At 46.6% G+C, this 21,605-nt stretch overlaps 2 protein-coding genes across 3 annotated transcripts; both read right to left on the reverse strand.

Moving 5' to 3' along the window:
- Positions 1 to 1,129: 1,129 nt before the first annotated feature.
- On the reverse strand, positions 1,130 to 14,243 carry ttc9b (tetratricopeptide repeat domain 9B). The gene is made up of 3 exons (XM_003968420.2): positions 13,430 to 14,243; positions 4,437 to 4,619; positions 1,130 to 4,342 (listed from the first exon to the last, which is right to left on the reverse strand). The coding sequence occupies exons 1-3, from the start codon at positions 13,881 to 13,883 to the stop codon at positions 4,248 to 4,250; spliced, it is 732 nt and encodes a 243-aa protein (XP_003968469.2). The 5' UTR covers positions 13,884 to 14,243; the 3' UTR covers positions 1,130 to 4,247.
- Positions 14,244 to 14,796: 553 nt separating this feature from the next.
- On the reverse strand, positions 14,797 to 21,069 carry c11h19orf47 (chromosome 11 C19orf47 homolog). 2 transcript variants are annotated; one of them, XM_011608378.2, is made up of 8 exons: positions 20,931 to 21,069; positions 19,971 to 20,058; positions 18,386 to 18,500; positions 18,209 to 18,290; positions 17,804 to 17,929; positions 17,594 to 17,668; positions 16,909 to 16,979; positions 14,797 to 16,832 (listed from the first exon to the last, which is right to left on the reverse strand). In XM_011608378.2, exons 1-8 carry the CDS (start codon positions 20,947 to 20,949, stop codon positions 16,302 to 16,304), a joined length of 1,107 nt encoding a protein of 368 aa, XP_011606680.2. In that variant the 5' UTR covers positions 20,950 to 21,069; the 3' UTR covers positions 14,797 to 16,301. The 2 variants fall into 2 exon arrangements, with proteins under 2 accessions (XP_011606680.2, XP_011606679.1); XM_011608377.2 differs by having other exon boundaries at positions 17,519 to 17,668.
- Positions 21,070 to 21,605: the final 536 nt, after the last annotated feature.

Genomic DNA, 21,605 nt, shown 5'->3' on the forward strand with positions numbered 1-21,605 from the left:
CTTTCTTAGATTAAAGTATAAAACAAGATCTTTTTTAGATTAAAGTATAAAACAAGATCTTTTTTAGATCAACATATAAAGCAAGATATTTTTTAAGATCAACGAATAAGATCTTATTTACATCTATGACGACAGTTTCATACAGTAAATGCTGTGGACAGTGAATCCGTGCTGTTTACCTGCACTCCCGCAGACAAAGGCGGCTGCAGTAACGCGCCCGGTCCTCTAGGTGTCGCCGCGGTGCCCTATGATGTCATATAAGAGACGTCTGCTGTTTTTCTCCATGTGATGAATTCCTGCTGTCTCTCCACGACTCTGCCGCAGCCGTGAGAAACAGTTGAGGGTTCAATCACACCTTCAGAGAACAGACGTATGCTTTCAAACGTCAGAATTCTTGAAAACGTCAAACGAAATGTGCAATTTCGGCGCTGAAATCCGTTACTTGTGATGAGGCTTGCATGTGCACGATAAACAACAATAAAACAACAACATGCTAATACGCTCAGCTATTGTGTCTGTCAGTGTGACCGCCGATTAAACACCTTTCCAGACGCCAGCCAGTTACCTAGCAACCCTTCTTCACCTCATGGCGCCGCTATTAAAAGCAGTAACAGTCCAAAAAAGGTAAAAATGGATGATTTTTAGCAGCCACTAGAAACATTTACAACTCGCACATATGTCGTGCTCGCCTTTACTTTAATACAGATTCATATCTGCCCTTAATTTCCCCTAATTTGTGTCTTTTTTCTTTGACTCAACAAATATGTTATAGACTGGCCCGAGTGTGTGCGTGGTTAATATCCATCCGTCATTTACCTTTTTATTCCTTTGAGGTGTCACGGGAAGGTAATACTAAATCCTTGAGTTTAATTATACATCACTTAGTTCCGACCAAGTAATTTGATTAGACAAGAGACATTCCATGAGCACTAATATATATAGAGAGAGAGCGCTGGAACGTTTTACAGACGATATCACTCCGCTGTACAGATGTTCTAATTAAGTAACTGATTAGCAACAGCCTGTCTCCCTTCCAATTGTGGAACTATTTGTGTCGGCAGAGCCAAATAAATGATTGTTCCTTAGTAAGTAAATTGTTCTTTAAAGGAAAACATCAACTGCAATGAAGCCAGAGATAATCTGCTTTTATTCAAGCGTTTCTTTTTAAATGTTGTGCCTACATTACCCACAATGCAAGGTTGACTGCTCATATTCAGATGTTTTATGCAAGTAAGTGACATCATTTTCCTTTTGATGCAACAAGACTTTTTTTTTTCTTTCTGAGCAATGACATCATCATTCCTTTGTTCGAAAATGGATTCCCAACCTTCCGGAGGATTTCTCAGGCGATCAGTCCAGTAAAACCAGTGATGGAGGACTGTGATGTTGGGATTTCAAATGCAAAAGAAAGGCCTCTTGGGAGCGAGGTGAGACGAAAAACTGTTTCAGTTACTCAACCTCAGCTCCATTTTCCCCCCCCTCGGTCTTCAGCTCCACATAAGCACATTTGTTGACGGTGAACCGGCTGGAAGGAGCAGCTCCGGGTCCTCGGAGTTTCTCTGCGTTGCTGATGGTCTTACAGTGCAGTTGAGTCAGGAGAGAGGTCACCCAGAGAGGGGCCCCCACTCTGAACCGGCTCCGTGTGACACACGTCAACAGAAGTACCAACAAATACAGACACAGGCACAAAGCCGCTGTGTCGCTCTATAATAAAATTCTCTCCTTGATCGCTTGCTTGTCTTTCCCTTCCATAAATTAACTCAGTAAAGCTTTTCACAACCATAAAACTTTTCATTTTTCTCTTTTTTTTGTACATTTGTATCATATATTCACAAAAAAGTACTCTGACATTTGACAAACATTTACTTCAAATGACATCGAAGCGGAAATAAAAGCAAAAACAACACGGCCACTGTCTTTTTTTTCTTGTGCTTTTGCTGTTTGTTTTCAGAGCTACGCTAAGCTACAGAGATCGGATAACTCTCCCTGCACAGACAGTGTGTTGTCAGCTTCTGCTTCCAGTAACAGTGACTCGGCTTCGCCGGTAATCACCTCCTGATTGGGCAGAGATGAACCGCCTTTGTGTGCAGCCGGCTAGTGTCGAGATGGCGGCAGTGCACGTCGAGTTAGCACAGAAAGACAAAAACAAGGTGGCAGATCGGCACCATGGGGAGAGGACCATGGGAGGAGACCGTTCCCTGAGGGGCTCGTGGGTGAGCAGGCTCAGCCTAGGCAGCCATGGAGACGAAGCCTTCAGGTACCTTCTCCCTGTTGTTGTTTACGGCAACTTGTTTCCCCCGGGACCCCAGTAGGAAGCATTTAGAGAAGGGCAGCAGAAGCCCAGCAAGAGTGAGGATGAAATGATCTGAAGGGTTAGCATTCTGAGATAGCAACATTAGCAGGTCATAGGTGGAAAGCACCAAGTGGAGGGCGGAATAATAGGTAACAGCGAGAGATATTTCACATCTTGCTCAGAGTATAGCCAAATATATGTGAACTTGTTTTGCTCATTTTATGTGATTACTGCTCGTCAACCTTTATCTTTTGCTTTCTGGAGGACTGACATTCCCTCCACTGCAGCTTCTCTGAATCATGCCGGTCTCCTCGGCTCAGGGGGTCCGTCTCCCCAGAGCTCCTCTGACACGTTTACAACAAGTCCTCAAAACCTGGCCACTGTAAACTGCAGGAACCCCCCCTCCCTCCCTATTTGGAATAATAGTATAGCCTGCTGCTGCCGTACATTCTGTCACAAGCTCCTGTGTTCTCAAGCAGAAGGTAGAAGATGGAGGTATGAGCAACGGTGTGGCAGCTCACCATGGCAGTAAGCAACGGGGCAGATAAAACCCCCCTTCCGTGTATCTGGAGTAACTCCGCGGTAGCGCGACACGACTAAGAGGTTACACTAGCACACAGGCAGGGAGTTTTAAGGAATCGGAGCGAGCCTGGGGTGTCTAAGAGAGGCAGAGACCCTCCGTCTAGGCCACGTCTGGCTCATGCTAACGCTAATGACATCTGTTTGGTACACTTCTCAAAACTGAAATAGAACCAAATCCCAACTGGCACGCTCCTCTGGAAGCGCCCTATTAACGCAGAGTGCTCCTAACAGATGTGGGTGACTCTTTTCCCTGCATTAAAGCGGCGTCTCCCCAGCATGTTAACAATGGCCGGGGACGCCTCTGCACCAGGGAGACACACATATATGTATATATTCTATACTTCTTTTTATTGTTTCTTACTATCAAACCTTGGGTTATACCTCCATCCAGCCATTGATGATTGAAGGGACTCCCGATCCTTATTTCACTGGCTATTTTGCACAGTGACATCATTAACAGGAGACTGGAGGGGGTTTTGACAGTTTAAACACCAACACATGACCCAAGGAGGTTTGGGGAGGGGGGGGTCCTCACAATAGATCCAAACGACAGCAGTTACCACGACAACTCACCTGTAAAATCTGATCTGTTTGATGCACACACGGACGCTACTAAATCCACAGGTGATTATGATGGACACCAGAAGCAAATTAAAACCAGAGAACGGATTACAAACGTTTGAATTAGCCCTTGCTTTTAAAGTGAAGTCCAGAAACTGATACAAAGTCCAGAAACCGATACAAAGTCCAGGAACCGATACAAAGTCCAGGAACCGATTCAAAGTCCAGAAACCGATACATGGCATCTAAGACAGGAATGTGAGACGCATGAGTGATGGATTCCTTCTTTATGTCTCCTCGGGTTAAATAATTTCTCGTTAGTAGTCTGTTGGGGCAGGAAGTACAATGGACTGCGCCCCTCACAGAAATCCTTCCTCTAACCGGTCCTCCTCCTGGAGGGGGAAGTCCTCTCTCAACGCCCCATGTTCTCCTCAATGTTCCGAAATTAACAAAGACAAAGAGGGCAGGAAGAAAAAGAGAGAGCAAGATGCATCTTGAAATGTGCCTTCACCTGTGTTTTTAAGCTCTTTTCATTCCGCCTGTTTCTGATGAGTATAATACAGCGTCTTTGCTCAACTGCTTCTGGGGGGGGGGGGGGCACCACAGCACCTGAGGGAGAAAAATGATGAAGAAACAGGGGAGGAGTAGGAAAATGGGTCAGGTTGCAGACAGCGTTTGATATGTGTCCCTCGTGACTGGGTCTGTCTCTGTCTGGGGGCTGCGCCGCTGTCAGGAGTCGGCATGGGGACGGTGGATGCACGGGGCAGTTTCCGGGGTTAAAGGTCGAGGCGTAGGGTGAAAGGGTGGAAGGTTAGCCCTGGGTCTCTTTGCCGCTCTCCCGTTCCCGCTGGCTGCTCTTGCTCATCTTCATTTCTGTCAGCTGGATGTACCGCAGGACATTTGTGTCTGAGACAAAGTGGACAGGCGGCGAAAGGACTCGTTACTCCGGCCAATGACGACTTACAGCAGCGTTTGTTAGAAACACGGGGGTGAGCCTCACCTGTGGGCTCGCGGTTCTTGGCGTCGCGCAGGTAGCGCAGGGCACATTCGTAATCGCCCAGGTGATAGAAGGCGATGCCTGCTCGGTACATGGCCTTGAAGTGGTCCCTCTGGTGGCTCAGCACCTTCAGACAGTACTCCTTCACTCGCTCGTAGTTGACCAGCTCCGACTGCAGCAGGCACGCTGGAACGATAAGATTTTCTCAGATTGAATACAAAAACAAGACGAGCGTTTACCAGAGATGAGGAGATTCTCATCTGTTTTTATAGCGTGGGTAAATCTGGTCGCCACAGAGCCTCCTCAGGACGGCTGCGAGCTGACTATAAATAGCTAATAATGGCTCACAGCGAGAAGACTCAAAACATGGTGCGAGCGGTTTGAGCTCCGGGGCGAGAGCGTAAATGTCTCATTTCCAGTTTGTCATGGCAAACAGCAAAATGGGAGATAATTCTGCAGGCGGAAGCCGGATGCTGTTGTGTGTAACTCGACTCGGCCGACATCTTGTGCCTTTTTAAGTGGGAGCAAACCAGAAAACGTACTCTTTTCTCGTGAAATGCGCTAATTTATTCCCACAATGGTGTCCTTAAGCGGCACTATGAGATCTACGGTCACAGCTATGGTCACAATAACTTTGTTAGTAGCGACTTGCGCACAAACGCCTGAGCTTTTAGTGCGGCGAAGCTTTTAGAGGCCTGCTGATGCTCTGATATCTGATCGCTCAAACACTATTCCTCTGCTGATCACAAGCACTCCACTTTAATTCCTCCTATGAACGCATCAGAAATCCGTCCCATTGACCTCTCTGTTGTTTCAATGTCACCCCTCCATCAGTGTCTCCGTCCCTGCGCCCTGCGTCCGCCCTTGACGGCTCGCTCTGCGCATGGCATGAGTCAGGCGCCATTAGCTGGGAGGCAGGGTGAGTCAGGACTGAGAGACAGAGCGGAGGGAGAGGCAGGCGTGACGGACAGTAGGGGGCGTGTAGAGAAGAGTAGCGGAGGTGAGACCCCCGGGAGACAACAGGGAAAGTGTGTGTTAAAAGCTGCCAGTGATCGTCTCCCTGTCTCCCCCCCGGGGACGCCGCGGAGGGGTGCGGCCTCGCCCGTCAGCAAGTGCAAAACACTAAATAATTCACCGTGGACATCGGGGGGACGGACAATCGATATGTTTTGGTATTTCATGGTTAAAGTTGAGGCGTTGGGTTGCTGCTCGCAGCCTGGCGGCCACAAACATCGGCCCCGCCGCGTTACACGCGTTACCGCATGGTTTTTGTCGTACATCTTATCAACCTTGTCTATCAGCGCTCATTCTAAAACCCCGGTGTGCATGTGAACATACTCAGAGGTGTGAAAAAAACTCTACCAGGGTTAAAAAAGCGTGACCGTATAACCAGATTTGCCTCCCCGTCCACTCGGGGATGGATTTTTATCGGATGCTCCTGGCTGTTCTTGGAACGGACAGAGGCTGTTTTCAATTCTACACCAACAAAGTCGAGCTTTGATGGCGTCCTCCACAATCGAGTTGGGTTTTTCTCCACAATTCAGATGGAGCGAAGGCGAGGCTGAACGGCCGTTCAGCTCCCGGGTCAGAGCGGTGAAACTGAAGCTGCTTCCCATGGTCTGGAGGACAGGTCACCGTGGCCCAGTAGGGCTCGCCTCAGATGGCCTCTGTGCTCTCAAGATTCCACTCCTCCGCTTGTTTGGAGCATTTTCACCATGAATACGCACCCATCCATCAACATCCTCCAGCAGTGGATGAGGGCGAAGCCTGCCGAGGATTCGGTTACAGTCCATAATGGACTAATGGCCGAAGCAGTAGGAGAATTCACTGCCGCGCACGTACGAGCGTGCTCGGGTTGCACGTAGACACACGCAAACACGAATCTGCCCCGATGACAGGTATACGTCAAACAGATGAGGCGATTAAGTGTTGTCCTGGTTGGAAATATTGCTGATAGGTGAATACACGAATAGACACAAACACACGCATAAAAGCAGAGTGCACGAGTGATGACTGGCCGGCCGCACCCTTCTGGCCCATTAAGCAAATGGATGCCGGCGCAACGACGGAGTGTGGTGAGATGCATTAGGGGTGCGATAACGACAGGATGATTAGAGCCGCACGGGGACACAGAAAGAGTCCCCATAAAACTCATAAACCACCATTACTAGAGCCAGGCAGCCACAGCAGGGCCAGGGATGGGGGGTGGGTCCAACAAGCCCCCGGAAGACAGGAGTCCGTCCCAGGGTTTGTACCGTAACTTGTAAAATAACGACAAGTGATGGCTGGTTGCTTACTTAGTGTCAAAGATCTGACAATCTGGAACCCAGGCAGATATGCCAGAAGAGCGGTTCCCTCTCTCTCTCTTGCTCTCTACCTCTCTCTCTCGCTGTGATTAGACTGAATAGTAAATGAGAGATGCCTTGAGCGGAAGTGGTTAACACATGCTCAGCAGCCCCGCTGCCTTGCCTGAAGCGTGTCTGGAAAAGAAAAACAAGATCCGGCACAGAAAGATTACGTTCCGGAGCTGAAAGAGTACCAAGGTGTAGAGCGCAATAAAGGATGGATGGAGAGAGAGAGAGAGAGGGAGAGAGAGAGGAGACGCGATGAAGGACGGGAACGCAGCTGAGGGAAAATGACCACAGACTTTGTGTCCGAACAGCACGGAGAGCCAGGGGGGGCTTCTTTTGCCTAACTGTCAATTTCATTTATCCTCCTCCCTCCTTCACCTCCGTCTCTCCCCCTCCTTCCTCTCCCTCCTGTCCATCTCCATCACTCCAGATGCGACACCGCCGTCCGGCTAATTTAAAGCCACTAGTGGCCCCGGTGATTAGTCTGCTGTCCATCACCTGGTAATTAGTTCTGCAGGAAGATAATGGCAGCTGGAGAGGGCCGTCACTCTCACTCCATCCCTGACCTTTGAGATTCACTCCTTCACACTTCCTCTGCTTCTCCTTTAGATTCTGGAAAAGAGCCTCTTTACATTTACAAATATGTGAAACTTTCTGCGATCGGGCGTCGCTGCCTCAAAGCAGCTCCTCATTACTCCGGCTAATTTCTGTTTCTCTGATGTCGGCTTTTAGATCAGGCCGACTCACTACTTTCAAAGAACGGAGGTTGAGGACTGGTTGTAGCTGTGGTTCTGAATGAAATAAAGCAAAAACCGCATCCACATACAGCACATTGCCCCTTTACCCTAAGCTCTAACGCTAAGCTAATTAGCATCATAGATTGAGGGTGGGATCTCGGTCATAACTTCAATGTTTTGTTCAAAAGAGGTGAAATATCCCTTTAAAAGCTAAAGAATATTTTCCATTCATCTTTGCGACGCTAGCCCACCAATGTTTTCTTTGCATATTCCTCTTAGCATTGACCCCACCGTGCATGGAACCTGCTGGTGATTCAAAATTAGCCAGGATTAGCTGTATTGATCCATTACCTTCCGCTATCGAGGTGCCTCGCTCTAACTTCTCTCCTCACTCCTACATTGTTCTGTTCTCCTAAAATAGTGGCTGAGTCAGGATTAATGCTCATCTGATTAAATATTTATCTCAGGAGGAAGCTATCTATTCATGCATTCATCTAAGATGAAATCATTTAAAGGTCTCTCCAGAGCACTTCGTGGCTCACAGAACTGGAGTGGTGCTGCGACTACGAGAGCATAAAAAGTTCTAGAAGTCGTGGTTTTTATTTCATTACCGATGCCGTACTTTTTATGAGGAAAGACGGGGAAATTTCTATTACTCTCCCGAGTAAAAACAGACACCGAACAGCGGATAAGTGAAGTTTAATAAAGCATAAAAAGAGCTTTATTGAGGCTCTGACTGCAGTTAAACTGCCTGGCATTATTCTGTGGCCCTTAGCAACGCTATAATCTGATTGATGATGTCATCCGTGGACACTGGCCAGACTCTTTGCCGTCAGCATTGCAGATTATGGATGTGGCTGCTGTCAGACTTTATGTTTCCATCAAATTTAACTGCTCTCGAGTACATTTGTTTCTTCGGAGACAGAAACTCAAAGGTCGGCAGGAGATTCAAACTTGTGAAAATGACCATTAAGCACCCGGGGTAGAGGGCGACTGAATAAGATCAAAGAGAGGATCTTATAATTGGATGATTGATCTTTGGTGTCTACTGTTTAAGGTCCAACTCGCTCTGTTTGATCCATTCAAATGTCAGTTTTCAGAAGCTTTGCTCTCCCTCTTCATCCAGACTTCCCGGCACTGACCTCCAGCTTTGGATGTACTGACGTGTCCAGTGTCAGGCAGAGCAGACCACGCACGGCAACCTCAGATACCGACCAGCAGGTCTGAGGATAAATCTAAATAGCCCTTTGGTTTACTCTGCAGCGATATGTGCAAAGAGCTACAGCAAGCTCTCATTACTGACGGCTTACAGGCAGATCTCCTCTATCTTGTGGCTGCACTCGCGCTCTCCCAGGGTGTTAGAAAAGGCCATCGTTCTCAGCCTCCTCCCAGCCGCTGCCACCACTTCTAACCGTTGGCCCAAAATAGGTCTGATGGACACTTTCAATTTATTCAGTTCTTCTCGCAGATGTCACAACTGTCGCTCATGAGAAAATAACGCAACAATCACATGTACACCCTGTTTTAAAATAGACCCCTGAGCAGCATCGGTTCTGACAGGAGCTGTTTAAATACAAATATCTGTCCTTCAGCCCCTGGATGGATGGATGGATGAGTGGATGGATGGATGGATGGATGGATGGATGGATGGATGGATGGATGGATGGATGGATGGATGGATGGATGAGTGGATGAGTGGAGGGATGGATGGATGGATGGATGGATGGATGGATGGATGAGTGGATGAGTGGATGAGTGGAGGGATGGATGGATGGATGAGTGGATGAGTGGATGGATGGATGGATGGATGGATGGATGGATGAGTGGATGAGTGGATGAGTGGAGGGATGGATGGATGGATGGATGGATGGATGGATGGATGGATGAGTGGATGAGTGGAGGGATGGATGGATGGATGAGTGGGGGGATGGATGGATGGATGGATGGATGGATGGATGGATGGATGGATGGATGGATGGATGGATGGATGGATGGATGGATGAGTGGATGAGTGGAGGGATGGATGGATGGATGAGTGGGGGGATGGATGGATGGATGGATGGATGGATGGATGGATGGATGAGTGGATGGATGAGTGGATGGATGAGTGGATGGATGCATGGATGAGTGAATGATGGATGGATGGATGAGTGGATGGATGAGTGGATGGATGAGTGGATGGATGAGTGGATGGATGAGTGGATGGATGCATGGATGAGTGAATGATGGATGGATGGATGGATGGATGGATGGATGGATGGATGAGTGGATGGATGAGTGGATGGATGAGTGGATGGATGCATGGATGAGTGAATGATGGATGGATGGATGGATGGATGGATGGATGAGTGGATGGATGCATGGATGGATGGATGGATGGATGGATGGATGAGTGGGTGGATGGATGGATGGATGGATGGATGGATGGATGGATGGATGGATGGATGGATCCATCAGTGTCTCTCCCTTTAAATTCCCCATACCAGTCGTAATTCATTCCACTTTTTATTCCCATGCAATTTCTCTTCCTAATAACGATTATCTATTGTAATCAGAATGTTTTCAACCACCCGACCGAACTGACGCCCCCCCCCCACACACACACACATGCACACACACACATGCACACACACACATACACACCCACTCCTCGTGACCAAGCCGTCATTCATAATTTAACATATAGACAGTGATAAAGCTCTGATGTCACACAACAATTAACTCCGACCCTCCGTGCTAGCGCTAATGCTAAAACTCGGCCCCCCCTCGGCCGTTCCCCGCCTCCCCGCTCTTTTCTCCGCTTTCTGACAGATGGCTGAAGCTTCCTTTCGACAGGGCTCGTCGGGAACAGCCGGAGCTCGGAGACCCATCACTTGGGTCGGGGTTGGGTTTCTCAGAACGGTTCTGCTGCCTCCCCCGTTCCCCCCAGTCTCCCCGTTTCTCCCGCTCTCCATGGTTCTGCCTTCATTCGGAGCGCGGTACAGTACAGAGAAGGTACAGTGAGTGCTACAGTAGGGAAGGCGCCAGTCGCACCCGTGACAAAAACGCCATCTGCAGCCCTGGCACGCGCACGCCGCAGCTCAGTCCGTCCCACGATGGCAGGCTGACAGGAAAAACACCGCCTCAACAGCCCTCTTCACTCCCCCCCTCGCCCTCTCTTTCACTCCTACACCCTCCTTCAAGCACATTTCATTTCCAACCTCTTGCTTCCACAGCCCCGCTCTCTCCCCATCTCAACCTTGCTCCAACCTTTCCTTCCCCTCTTCTCACCTCATCCTCCCTTCCTCCTCCTTTATCTCGCGGTGCCACGTCTCCCCGGCGACAGAACCGGCTCCAGGTGGAGTTCTCTGCTCTTTTCTGCTTCTGTAAGCACCCACGGCGACGGGCGAGGTGGACAGGTAGACTCCATTAAACTATAACGCGCGTTTCAAAGACGGGCGGCAAACGTGCCAACGACCGCCTCTAATTGCGGGTCAAAGGTCAACGCTGAACAAGATTAGGCAAATTTCAGGCGGGACAGCTGAGCTCTGGCATCAAAGCTGCTTCCAACCCCCCCACCCCTGCTACAACAGTTGCTGGGTGGAATCCGTCGGCTCATGTTGCTCGTGTCGCACAAAAAGGTGGCCGGTGTTTGTGAATCACACCGTTGCGCCCATCACCTCCCGATGGCGCCGACTTATCTCTCATTCACAGATTGAGGCCAGCCGAGAGGAACAAAGGAGATTTCTGTCAGAGATCAGAGGAAGTTAATGAAGAGTCAGACTGACGGATCAGGACTGTCTCCGTGTTTTATGTCCCCTCCGGGACCGAAGGGAGGCGAGAAAGTTACGCATATCCGAGTTACTCCTCACACCGTGTGATGGAGCGGCAATGCTATGCTGTGCCGTGCTCTTCATCATCATCTATAGGTAGCGCTATGCTATGCTATTTAGCTATATCATATCTACACAGTCAGCGCAATACAAACGTAACCTCTGTTGCTGTGTTGCTACGCGAAGGCAGAGACTGACCAATCAACTGGCAGCTCCCCACAGTAACCGGCGCCTGTGCTAACTGGACAGGACCGCAGGAATACACCCCCATCACTGAGGATAATGAGGATTGATTCTGCTGCTCGGCAGCTCTTTTCTACCTTTGCCCTTTAAAAAAAAGGGGCTGCGGGTCCACTTTTCCTCATTTTGACATGGTCACAGGACAGTGGGTCAGATGATGGAAGTCTCCCCTTCTCCTGTTAAACCAGAGCGAGACAGCAGAACCATTACGTGTTACCGTTGATTGTGTTTTCAGTTTTGATGCGAGGAAACTCAAAAGTCCTGGCGACTGATCCCTTCACGTCCAGCGTGACACGGCACACTGATCCAGAGAATCATGGGACTTGTTGGGACAATGTCTCCAGTCCGCAAAGCATGCTGGAAACTATGCTGTTGCAACAATAGGGAAAAGGCCCAGCTATGGTTGCCATGGTAAAGTTGGCCCCCTGCTGTGATCTAGCACCCCCTGCCCCCCAGCTCTCTCTACAATCCATTTCCACGTCTCTCCTTTACCGCTCTGTCTTTCTGTCCGTCCATCTGTCTCTCCGCGCACGGGCCACTGCGTCTCCTTTCCCAATTTTTTTTGTCACCTTTCCTGCCTCCTCTTATTCTTCCCTCCCCCATCTCTCCTTCATGCCACAGTGGCCTCCCCACAGGCTACAGACACGGCCTGAACGCCACGCGACCTTCGAAGCATCATGGCAGGATGACTGGGCAGAGGCTGGGGGCACCAGGAGACTCATCGTCACCACCCAACATCCTGACATACATGTAAAGCATAGTTTGCACCATTGGTCACACACTGCTGGATGTTAATAAATAGGTGTATAACTGACAGAAATCAATGAATAGCTAATCCTAAAGTCAATGCGTCCCACTGCTATATAAAACAATGATGGAAGCTTGAGTCATCGGCGCTACACTAATGACTGTAGCAGCGTTACAACCTGCTATAATCACAATAAAGGCACAATCGTGACTTATAGAGCTCATTTAGTACGTTTGAAGGTGCATTTTTACAACGAGCCCTAACGTCGGATGTTCATTTCATTTGGTAAAATTGGACAAAAACATATTAAAGTGATTTTTTTTCTTATTGACGGGATGTTTGGTTTTGGATTCTTACAGTTCCACATTGTTTGACTGGAATATTAGCGGGATGCTAGAAGACAATCATATCCGCTTATGTAGGAAAATAGATGTTATTTCCCAGCACTTTTACATTTTAACAGCCAGATGTCTCATTAAAATAACAATAAATCAAACTAATTGGATATGTTTTGTGCTGCTTAGATGCAGCTCTAATGAAAGGTCTGTTCGCACATGAGCACAAAGTGGCTGTAATTACTACAATAATATAACAGTGGGCTCTAATGAGTTCATGTTTTCCGGCCTCCAGGAGCTCCGTTAACCCCTTAATGAAGCCACTGCTGCCATGAGACCAAGCTTTAGATCTTCTCACCGTCAGACCCACCTGGTGAAACGTTACAGCAGCTTGATGAGCTTATCTCAGCCACACAAAGAGAAGCTGTCTGTATTTTCTGCATAAAGCTGCAGCTCATGTGACATCACGTAATACCTGTTTTTGGGGTTTTTTTGTTAAAAAAAAATAGAAATACTGAAATTGGCACATAAACGATAATGACGGCAGCAGTAGATGGTTTAATTATGATGCTGGGATGCATTTGCCATATTTTTCCTTGGCATCTCCAGCAGATGTATCCATTTTCCTTGTTATTAGAAGCAGCATTGTTTCGCCTGCCTCAGCACTAAAACCCAGGGGTTGCAGAATTGGATTACTATAGTGTTAACCCGATGAACTGGAACCAACCCTGTGGCTGTGCAGTGGGGGGGTGCATCCTGCCGGCGCGGCTCACCTGTCAGGCTGTCGTAGCACTCGATCTCGGTGCTCTCCACCGCCCTCCGCTGCTCTTCTGTCAGCTTGGACGCGGCTTGGTTCAGCAGGTTGACCTCCGAGCCCGTCGTCCCGTCGACAACTTGCATCCCTTTGAGCTGCAGCAGCGCCCGATGGTACTTGCCGATCGCCTCCCGGAATTTCTTCTCCTTATAACATCGGTGGCCTTCCGCCTTGAAGTCGATGGCTTTCTGGATTTTCGCCTCCATCTCCATTTCAGCCGAGCCGGCCCGATACCCGGAGCTGTCAGTTCCGGTGGCCGTTGTGAGGCTCCGTCCAACAGTCTCCGGGTAGCTTTTGAGACTCTTCAGCTGCTTGGCTTCCATGTCTCTCAATGAAAGCGGCTGAAGCGGGCCATGGTGCTCGGACACGAAGGTGTGTTTTGTCGGGGAGGACTGGAGCAGCGTGCTGTGCATAAAGAATGCGGGATGGAGAGCGAGGAAGGCTGGATAGGCGGCGGCGAGACTTCTCGATAAACAACCCAGAAAAACGGGTCCGGACTCGTCACCAGAGGCTACAAATGCTTTCAATCGAAATTCAAAGGACGCGTTCAGTTACGAAGAAGAAAATAAAGCTTAAAACCACAGACACACACGTTCTAAATAAAAGGTGCAAATCGCCCAAATGTAAAGAAAAAAACCCCATAAACAAAACCGTTCTTTTCCTCGCGGACGGAAGGATTTCTATAGCAGCCTCCGATGCACGCGCAGCATCAGCACCACGAACAGCGCACGCGACAGCGTCCTGCCGCACAGCATTGTGGGAGAAAAAAAGCGAAGTCGTGAGGCGTTGCAGCAGTCCATCTTTTTACATGACAAATGAAGGAAGACGCGAAATATCGATTATTTGTCGCGACCTGTTATGTAGAAGCCAAACTTACAAACTAACTCTGAGTACATTGACTCGTGTTTTTTATTTTATCTCAACAGATACAAGTCCGCCGCATTTATTTGCACTGTCAGTCACCCCGAGTTTGGTGATATTTAAATATCTCGGCCCGAAGGACTTGCCGATGACGTCACTCTTATTGTTGGGAATTGGGTGGGTGGATGTCACAAATTAAAATTTGATTGAAGTCGATAATTAGGCTCTTACTTCCAATTGATTTCCTTCAATAAACATTAGATTGTGGCCAAAGTGAGATGGTTCGATGGGTTTTCAGGGAGGTGAAGACGGACAATAGGAAGCTTCAGGCGCAATGATGACAGTGACCCCCAGTGGCCACGGTGTGAATTGAAGCAATCTTTAGAGAGGTTAAAGCAGGTTTCTGGAATCTTATTAACGACCTTCAGCGAAAATTCTTGTTATGGATGGATCACAAACATCTTATTTGTGTGAGGGTGTTTTTTTTAATTATTATTTTCATTTTAAAGTGGCCAGAATCACTGCAGTACATGCATATTTATTATATGAGGGAGCAGGTTTACAAGACTAAAAATGTAAACTTTGGCCGAATGGAAACCTTCAACACCAATACAAAAGTTTTCAAAATCCTAAAGGCAGCAAATACAATTATTATTTAAATGAACAACCTGCAATAAATATCTCTGCACTCTTTATAAACAGTTCCACTTCATGACAATATCAAAATCTGTGCTGCCTTGGCTTGAGTCATTTCAAATGTCCAATAGTCCCAAGAAATACCAAAAAATGAGTTTTCCAGTTACAAAAATCAGATGCAGCCTGTAGATCAGCCCGCAAATGATTCAGAATTGTGGCAGTCACATAATTCCCTCATTAGTAATTAAATTGAATAAGTGAGTGATGTCCGAAGCAAATAGAGTAAACAGGAGCAGCATTAGCAGAGGTCATTATGCAACAGCAGGCCCACAATGAGGAGGGGGAGTTTAACTGGTTTATTGATGAATGATCAGCTAAATCTGCTCAAGGGAATAAAAAATGTTGACTGAAAGTGTTTGACATGCACAGTAAATGTCTCTAAGCGGAGTTCAACTAGCCCCCGCCGTGACATTTCATTTTCTCTGGTCTAAACAGTTTTGCAAGCGTGGGTTAAAAACCTTTGATATATTTACAGTGTAACAAAGTCATGGCATTAATCTGTGATGGCTACCCACAGGTCCTCTGACACCAGGTTGAATGGGCATCTACATAGAAAAATAGTGCAGGTACCTTTGTCATGGAGTGAAACACATCTACACATCACTTTTCAAAAATAAAAAAGAATCCTCATCCATCCTTCAAGTAGGTGGTTATAAAAAAGGATCATGATATAAAGGTTGGTGTTCAGTGGTCCAAACATCTACGCCAGAGTGTATATATAGATGAGGTGCACTGGTTTTGATTGATTCAAGTGTTCAAAGAGGTGGTTCTGTTTTTCCTTTTGAATTTACTTTGTACATATTTACAACCGGAAACGGGACTTTAGGATTCTGGTAATAAAAGCAGAAAAATGTTAACATTTCTTTTAAACTTCAATTTCCTAAGTGGTGATTTGTGAATGATGTTGAGTGACATTAAAATAAAACTGTCATTAACTGAATAGTAGCCACTAAATTATAAAAAAAAAACATCTTCATGGTGATCATGCTCATGCAAATAAAGCTGATGCACATATTTCTTTAAGAATAAGAAATACTATAATAAATAGATATATAATTCCTGTATAAAATCATCCTGTGTTAAAAGCTGAAACATTAAAGATGACTTAATGGTAATGTGACCTAAAGAATCTAAAGCTACAACAGTAAAAATGATCTGCACAAACCGAAAGGTTGAAAATCAGTCACTTCAATCTTGGATGAAGGTAAAAACACGTTACAAAGATTCATATTCTTCATACACAAAAGGTTCATTTTTAGGATTTACAGTATCCATTAGGGCTTCTTGCTGCCCAATCTGTTAAAAACACTGACAGCTTTCACATCCATGCGGGCACCGGCAGGTTCTCCAGCACCTCCTGCCCCGGTGCTGCTGCTGACCTTGGGGCTGGCTATGGCCAGTCTCTGCTGAGCCCTGGGCTTGGTGCTGGTGGTCACCCTGTTGTCTTGCGTGTCGGCGGGGGTGGGCAACGCTCCTTTGACTGGCTTGGAGGCAGGGATCTTGCCCAATCTCTGGAGCACGCTGCGCTTGGCAGGGACGACGCCGTTGGAGGAAGAGGAGGTAGGAGTGTCGGGAGGAGGTAATTTAAACTTTCCCCCCAGCCGCCGCAGGGTGGTGGGGGCTGGTTTTCTGGCTGACTCTTTCTTCTGAGAGGGAGGTGGTCTCTTGAGAACGCCCGCATATTGGAGGACCGAGCCGTCTTCGTCGCTGTCGTCATCTACATCCACGGTTCCGGAGATTTTGCCTGAGGTCTGTTTGATTTCCCCTTTCAACTCTCTGTCCAGACGACTGAACACACCGGTGGGCTGTAGAAAAACAACATTCCAATTATCAACTAACATTTTATAGAGAGCAAATAGGACCACAAGATACTGATCTTACCTCAGCGCTGTTTGTTGCATCTGCCTTTGATTCAGCCCCAAGCCTTTCAAACACTGACGTGCGTTTTAAACCTTTTTTTCAAAAGCACAACAAAGACAAAGAGGGGAAGATGATCAGTGACTGACGCACCGCTACGCTACGCTGAACACTCACTCGCTCACACACATTCACAGCCCAAGCCAAGGGTTCGTTTTCACACTTCAGACTTCGACTCTAGCAGGATTTAGTCCTGCTGGTCCCGGAGTGCCAACTCCACGTGAGCCTCGTGTGCGAGGACAGCAGGAGAGCCTCTGGAGCAGCAGGCAGAGCAGCGAGGGGGCATGTTAAAAATACAAATACCCAGGAGTGAAGATCCGCTACACAGGGACAAGATCTCTTCCTGCTATTGAGATTAAAGGATCCATTGATTGACTGATCCTTCAGACCCTGGGAGAATTGTTGTGTCAAGTGAAAGGTACGTGGTTCAAATATGCATGAAAGGAGGTTAGATAGGGGTTCTTTGTTAGAGGGCAGAAAAATCTGGTGTTAGCTGTAGTGTCATGAAATCACTAGTGGTGTTAAGAGCTTTAGTCGAGTGGGTTGCCGGTCGAGGCCACTGGGTCAGGCCTACCTTTCTTGGCCTGCTGGGCCAGGATGCGGCGTGTGCGAGGGGTGGTGCCTTTGGGCATGTTGATGATGTACTTGCCTTCCATTTCAGCTGTCACCCGTCGCCGCTTCACTGTTGCCATGCCAGTTCCTTCATCAGCTGGCTGACTCACAACTGACAAACAAGGCGGGAAGACCAAGAGGGTCAAACAAGGGTTCCAGAAAAAGGGAAGACACACACGTGTTACTACAGAGGGAAAGGGAAACGGGATCGGTGGGAGTGTGAAATGAAAGTTTCCGATATGTTTACCTGTTTTGCCACTGGGTTTTCCTTGCGTGTTGGACACTGTGATTGACAGGCGGTTGTCAGATCGGCGGGCAGGGGTGGATGGAGGGGAGTCGTGGCTCAGAGCATTGGCAATCATACGAGTGGCAGCTGAGACACAAAGATAAAAAAGGAGAGTTGGTAGATGTAGATTTAGTGTGACTCATTTCTCCTCTTGTTCCTCTGAATGGATGAGAGTATTTGGGAAAAGTCAGCTTCTCTGAAACTGAAAAGATGTAGAAACATCTTGAAAAGATGATGCGTCACAACTGAACAAAATGCTATGTCATACAAGTGTTCAAAGAGATTATCTTCAGCTTTAGTTGATTTGAGCATAAATAGGCCTATGAACTTGACAGCCAATCAAAAGACAGAAGCGTAAACACTCACGAGTGTTGGCAGTTCTTCTAAGCTCGGCTTTAACGCTGGTCTGTCCTGAGGAAATGGCTTCCGTTGCCATTTTGCACATGTCCTACAAAAACAAAGGTCATGACCAATTAAAATCAGCCATTCAGAATTAGAAATAAATATATGCACATAAAGACTTATAAGAATAGCTGATCCCACCTGCCTGTAGACCTGCTTGGCATGCCGAAGAATGGCAATGATGTCCCCTATGACGGTAATGCCAAGGTCCATCATGATGTCTTTACTGAGGTCCATCAGCATGTTCTTGTGAATTCTGTTATGCAGATACAGATATATACATATACATATAAATGTCAGGGTATTTCTAGCAACTTTTAAAGTCTGTAAATTAAGCTCCAGAATTGAACAACTTTGAAAATGCTGAAGAGATTTGTGCTGAATTTGCTGCAGGGGTGAGACGAACATATTAAGGTGGGGCTGCAACCCTTCCTCGAGTAACACGATATGAGAAGATGATATGAAGCGATGTAAATTCAACATAAAATGTCAATTTGGTCCAAAGAACATTTTTGTTATTAATTATGACCAAGATTAAGCAGTGATGGGAAGTAACCAAGTACACCTAAGTACAATTTTAGGTATGTTTACTTGAGTATTTCCAATTTTTAATACTACTCCACTCCATCTCAGAGGCCAATATTGTGCTTTTACTGCACCACAATTATTTGATAACTTACCAGTTACTTAAGCTCACAATGGAAAATATTACACGTTGTGAGCATGGAAACCTGCTATTAACAGCGTAACCTTACCACATGTTTATTAACTTTAGTTTTCAGAATAGTGGGTGTGTAAAGCTTATTGTGGGATTAACATTTAGCTTTTAAAATACCTATTAAGTAATTATTCTTACGGACAAGTTTCTGCCAAAAGCACCAGTCTGCAGTGCTACACAAGCAGCTGTACTGAGAAACAGCAGTCTAAATATGCTGGTCACAGATATGCGCCTGCTGAGCATGGTGGAGGACGGAGGCTTTGAAGCGATGATTTCCACTTTCCATCCCAATTACGAACTTCCATCAAGGACCTTCTTCACGAAAAAAGTTGTACAAAAAGTAGGAAGACATCAAAGAGGAGATGCAGAAAGCCCTGCAAGAGACTGACAGCGTGGTGCTCACAATAGAGGCTTATATGGGGGTGATGTGGCGCCATCTGAATTATTGGAAAATGGTGTCCCGCTGCCTGACAACAATGCTCTTGGAAGAGAGACACATAGCTGCAAATATTGCAGAATGGATTGAGGTAATTGCCAAATTCAACATTCCACCGCAGAAACTCAAGGCCATCGCCCACAACAATGGCGCTAATGTTGTAGCAGCAGCGAAGATTTTGCATGAAAAGTATGGATGGGCATCTGTGAAATGAGCAGGACACACCCTCAAACTTGGCTGTGCAAAACTCTGAGAATCCAATTGGCTATCCCCAAGTGTGTGGCTGCTGCGAGAACCCTTGTTGAACACTTCAAGAAGAGGGACGTGGCATGCAAAAAGTTGGGGGTCAAAAAGAAGCAAATGGGAACCAAGGAGAACATACTGGTGCAAGATGTTTTCTATTTTTATAATTGGGCTTTAATTAAGCAAAAGTATGTTTTATCCGATTACTCAATTAATCAACTGAATATTTAATATAATACTTGATTACTAAGCTGCAGGCCGAATTGAAAGGCTCTATGGGATTCGGGGGGACACAAAACCACAGTATAGAGTCCAAGAATCTTAATTACCTGTTGTCCACGAAGGAGACTGCATAATTGACCGCAAGGCCAGCTGGGATCCCCGCATCTTTAAAAAACTGGATCCACTCTGAAGTGGCTAAAGACAAGAACACGTGATTAGAGCCTCCTTCAAAAACCATCCCGTTCACTTAATTCCAAGGTTATTGAAGCCATAGTAACACGCAACTAACTGATTAATGGGTTGCAAACACACAACGGAATAAAGGGATACTGGGAAGTTCTCTGACTGGGAGCACAGCCAGGCAGAACCGCTAGTGGGAGTCAAACAAGAGTGGACGGCAGAAAACTAAGATCTAACGCCTGCTGACCACAGCCAGCTGGAGGATATTTATATCCTCAATTACAAACGTCCTGTGGCTGCAGTAACACACACAGGGTGATCGGTGCACAACAGCTGCCTCGACAATTAGCCCATCCGGGCTGCGGTGCTATTACTATAGAGCCATACAGGCGAAGCTAGCACAGTGAACAAAAATCAGCTTTTTCACCATCAAATGCTACTGTAAACGACGGCTGAACGTTTAGTAGTGGCATTACGTCATGGTGTACAATAAAACAACACCGGAAGTTAACTTTACTGCAATTTCTTAAAATCAAAATCAAAGCAGATTAGCTTGAGACCAAGAAAAGTGGACAGATAGCTTAAAGGCCTGTAACAGCACAGTCTGATGTCTGGTTTAGATTGATATAAATACATAGGACATCGTTGTGACTGAAGCTAGTGTTTTAATAAAACAGCTCTGGTGATTTTTCGCCATTGTATTAGCAAAAGCGGCCATTCAAAAGGCGGTAACAAACGCCGGCGACATCCGAGAGAGAACCTGCTAAAAAAATCAAGCTCGCAGTAAACGTTCCATCTTAGCGTACTAGGTGTCTGCTTTTCTCAGAAAGCCTTAACTATTTTAATTTCTGATCTCAGGTCGCTTCAGCGGGCCTTGCCGCTCTCACCTGTCGCGTCAGACGCCATGTTGACGACAGATTCCGGGGACGTAATTTACGCAGGACACTGACGTCACTTCCGCCACTACCCATCAACCCAACGGAAACCGAACATATACTTGCTGACGCTAGAGAGCAGCATAGACCGTGAAGACGATTTCTCTGCGGCATCAATGCATGTTGTGACTTTTATACGTATTTTAGATTTTCTTTTGTCACTTCAAGCTTTTGCTACAGTGTGTTCAGCCTTTGATATACGAGACAATTAATCACACTGCATAGAGGAAAATGTTTGTTAACCACCTCTGTAGGTGACACTGAAAAGAGAAACGGGTTTTAAGATATATACTTTATTTATTTCTGTATTTCTTCACAAAATCGGAGTGGACTTTTGTCAAAAAAATGAACAAAATGAACATACTAAAACAACATCAAAAAAAGAGTGGAATGCAGTCAAATAAATTCAACAAATGTAACACACAGCGGTCCCCTTCCAAAATAAAAGCAAATCAATCCAAAAATGAGTAAACACTACTTTTTAGATGTGCAGAAAGCATATCAGAGCACCTTCTTGAGCTAGTCCTTCATTATCTACCGTCTATTGATTAAAACTTGGACTGTCACATCCAAAATGAAGTCTCTTTGGGTTTTTGGGATTGATTTACCTCAAAATGTGATAAACTG

This window comes from Takifugu rubripes, chromosome 11 (assembly GCF_901000725.2).
Source record: "Takifugu rubripes chromosome 11, fTakRub1.2, whole genome shotgun sequence".
In the NCBI taxonomy this organism is placed as follows: Eukaryota; Metazoa; Chordata; class Actinopteri; order Tetraodontiformes; family Tetraodontidae; genus Takifugu; species Takifugu rubripes.

Bases quoted from the DNA above. Each gene is read 5' to 3' on its own strand.
- ttc9b (XM_003968420.2), bottom strand. From the start codon at position 13,883: ATGCACAGCACGCTGCTCCAGTCCTCCCCGACAAAACACACCTTCGTG. The intron at 4,620-13,429 runs GTGAGCCGCGCC...TTATCGTTCCAG, and splicing joins GTGCTACGACAGCCTGACAG to CGTGCCTGCTGCAGTCGGAG. The intron at 4,343-4,436 runs GTGAGGCTCACC...ACTTTGTCTCAG, and splicing joins CAAGAACCGCGAGCCCACAG to ACACAAATGTCCTGCGGTAC.
- c11h19orf47 (XM_011608377.2), bottom strand. The intron at 17,930-18,208 runs GTGAGTGTTTAC...TTTGTGTCTCAG, and splicing joins TAGAAGAACTGCCAACACTC to CTGCCACTCGTATGATTGCC. The intron at 17,669-17,803 runs GTAAACATATCG...CTTGTTTGTCAG, and splicing joins AAAACCCAGTGGCAAAACAG to TTGTGAGTCAGCCAGCTGAT.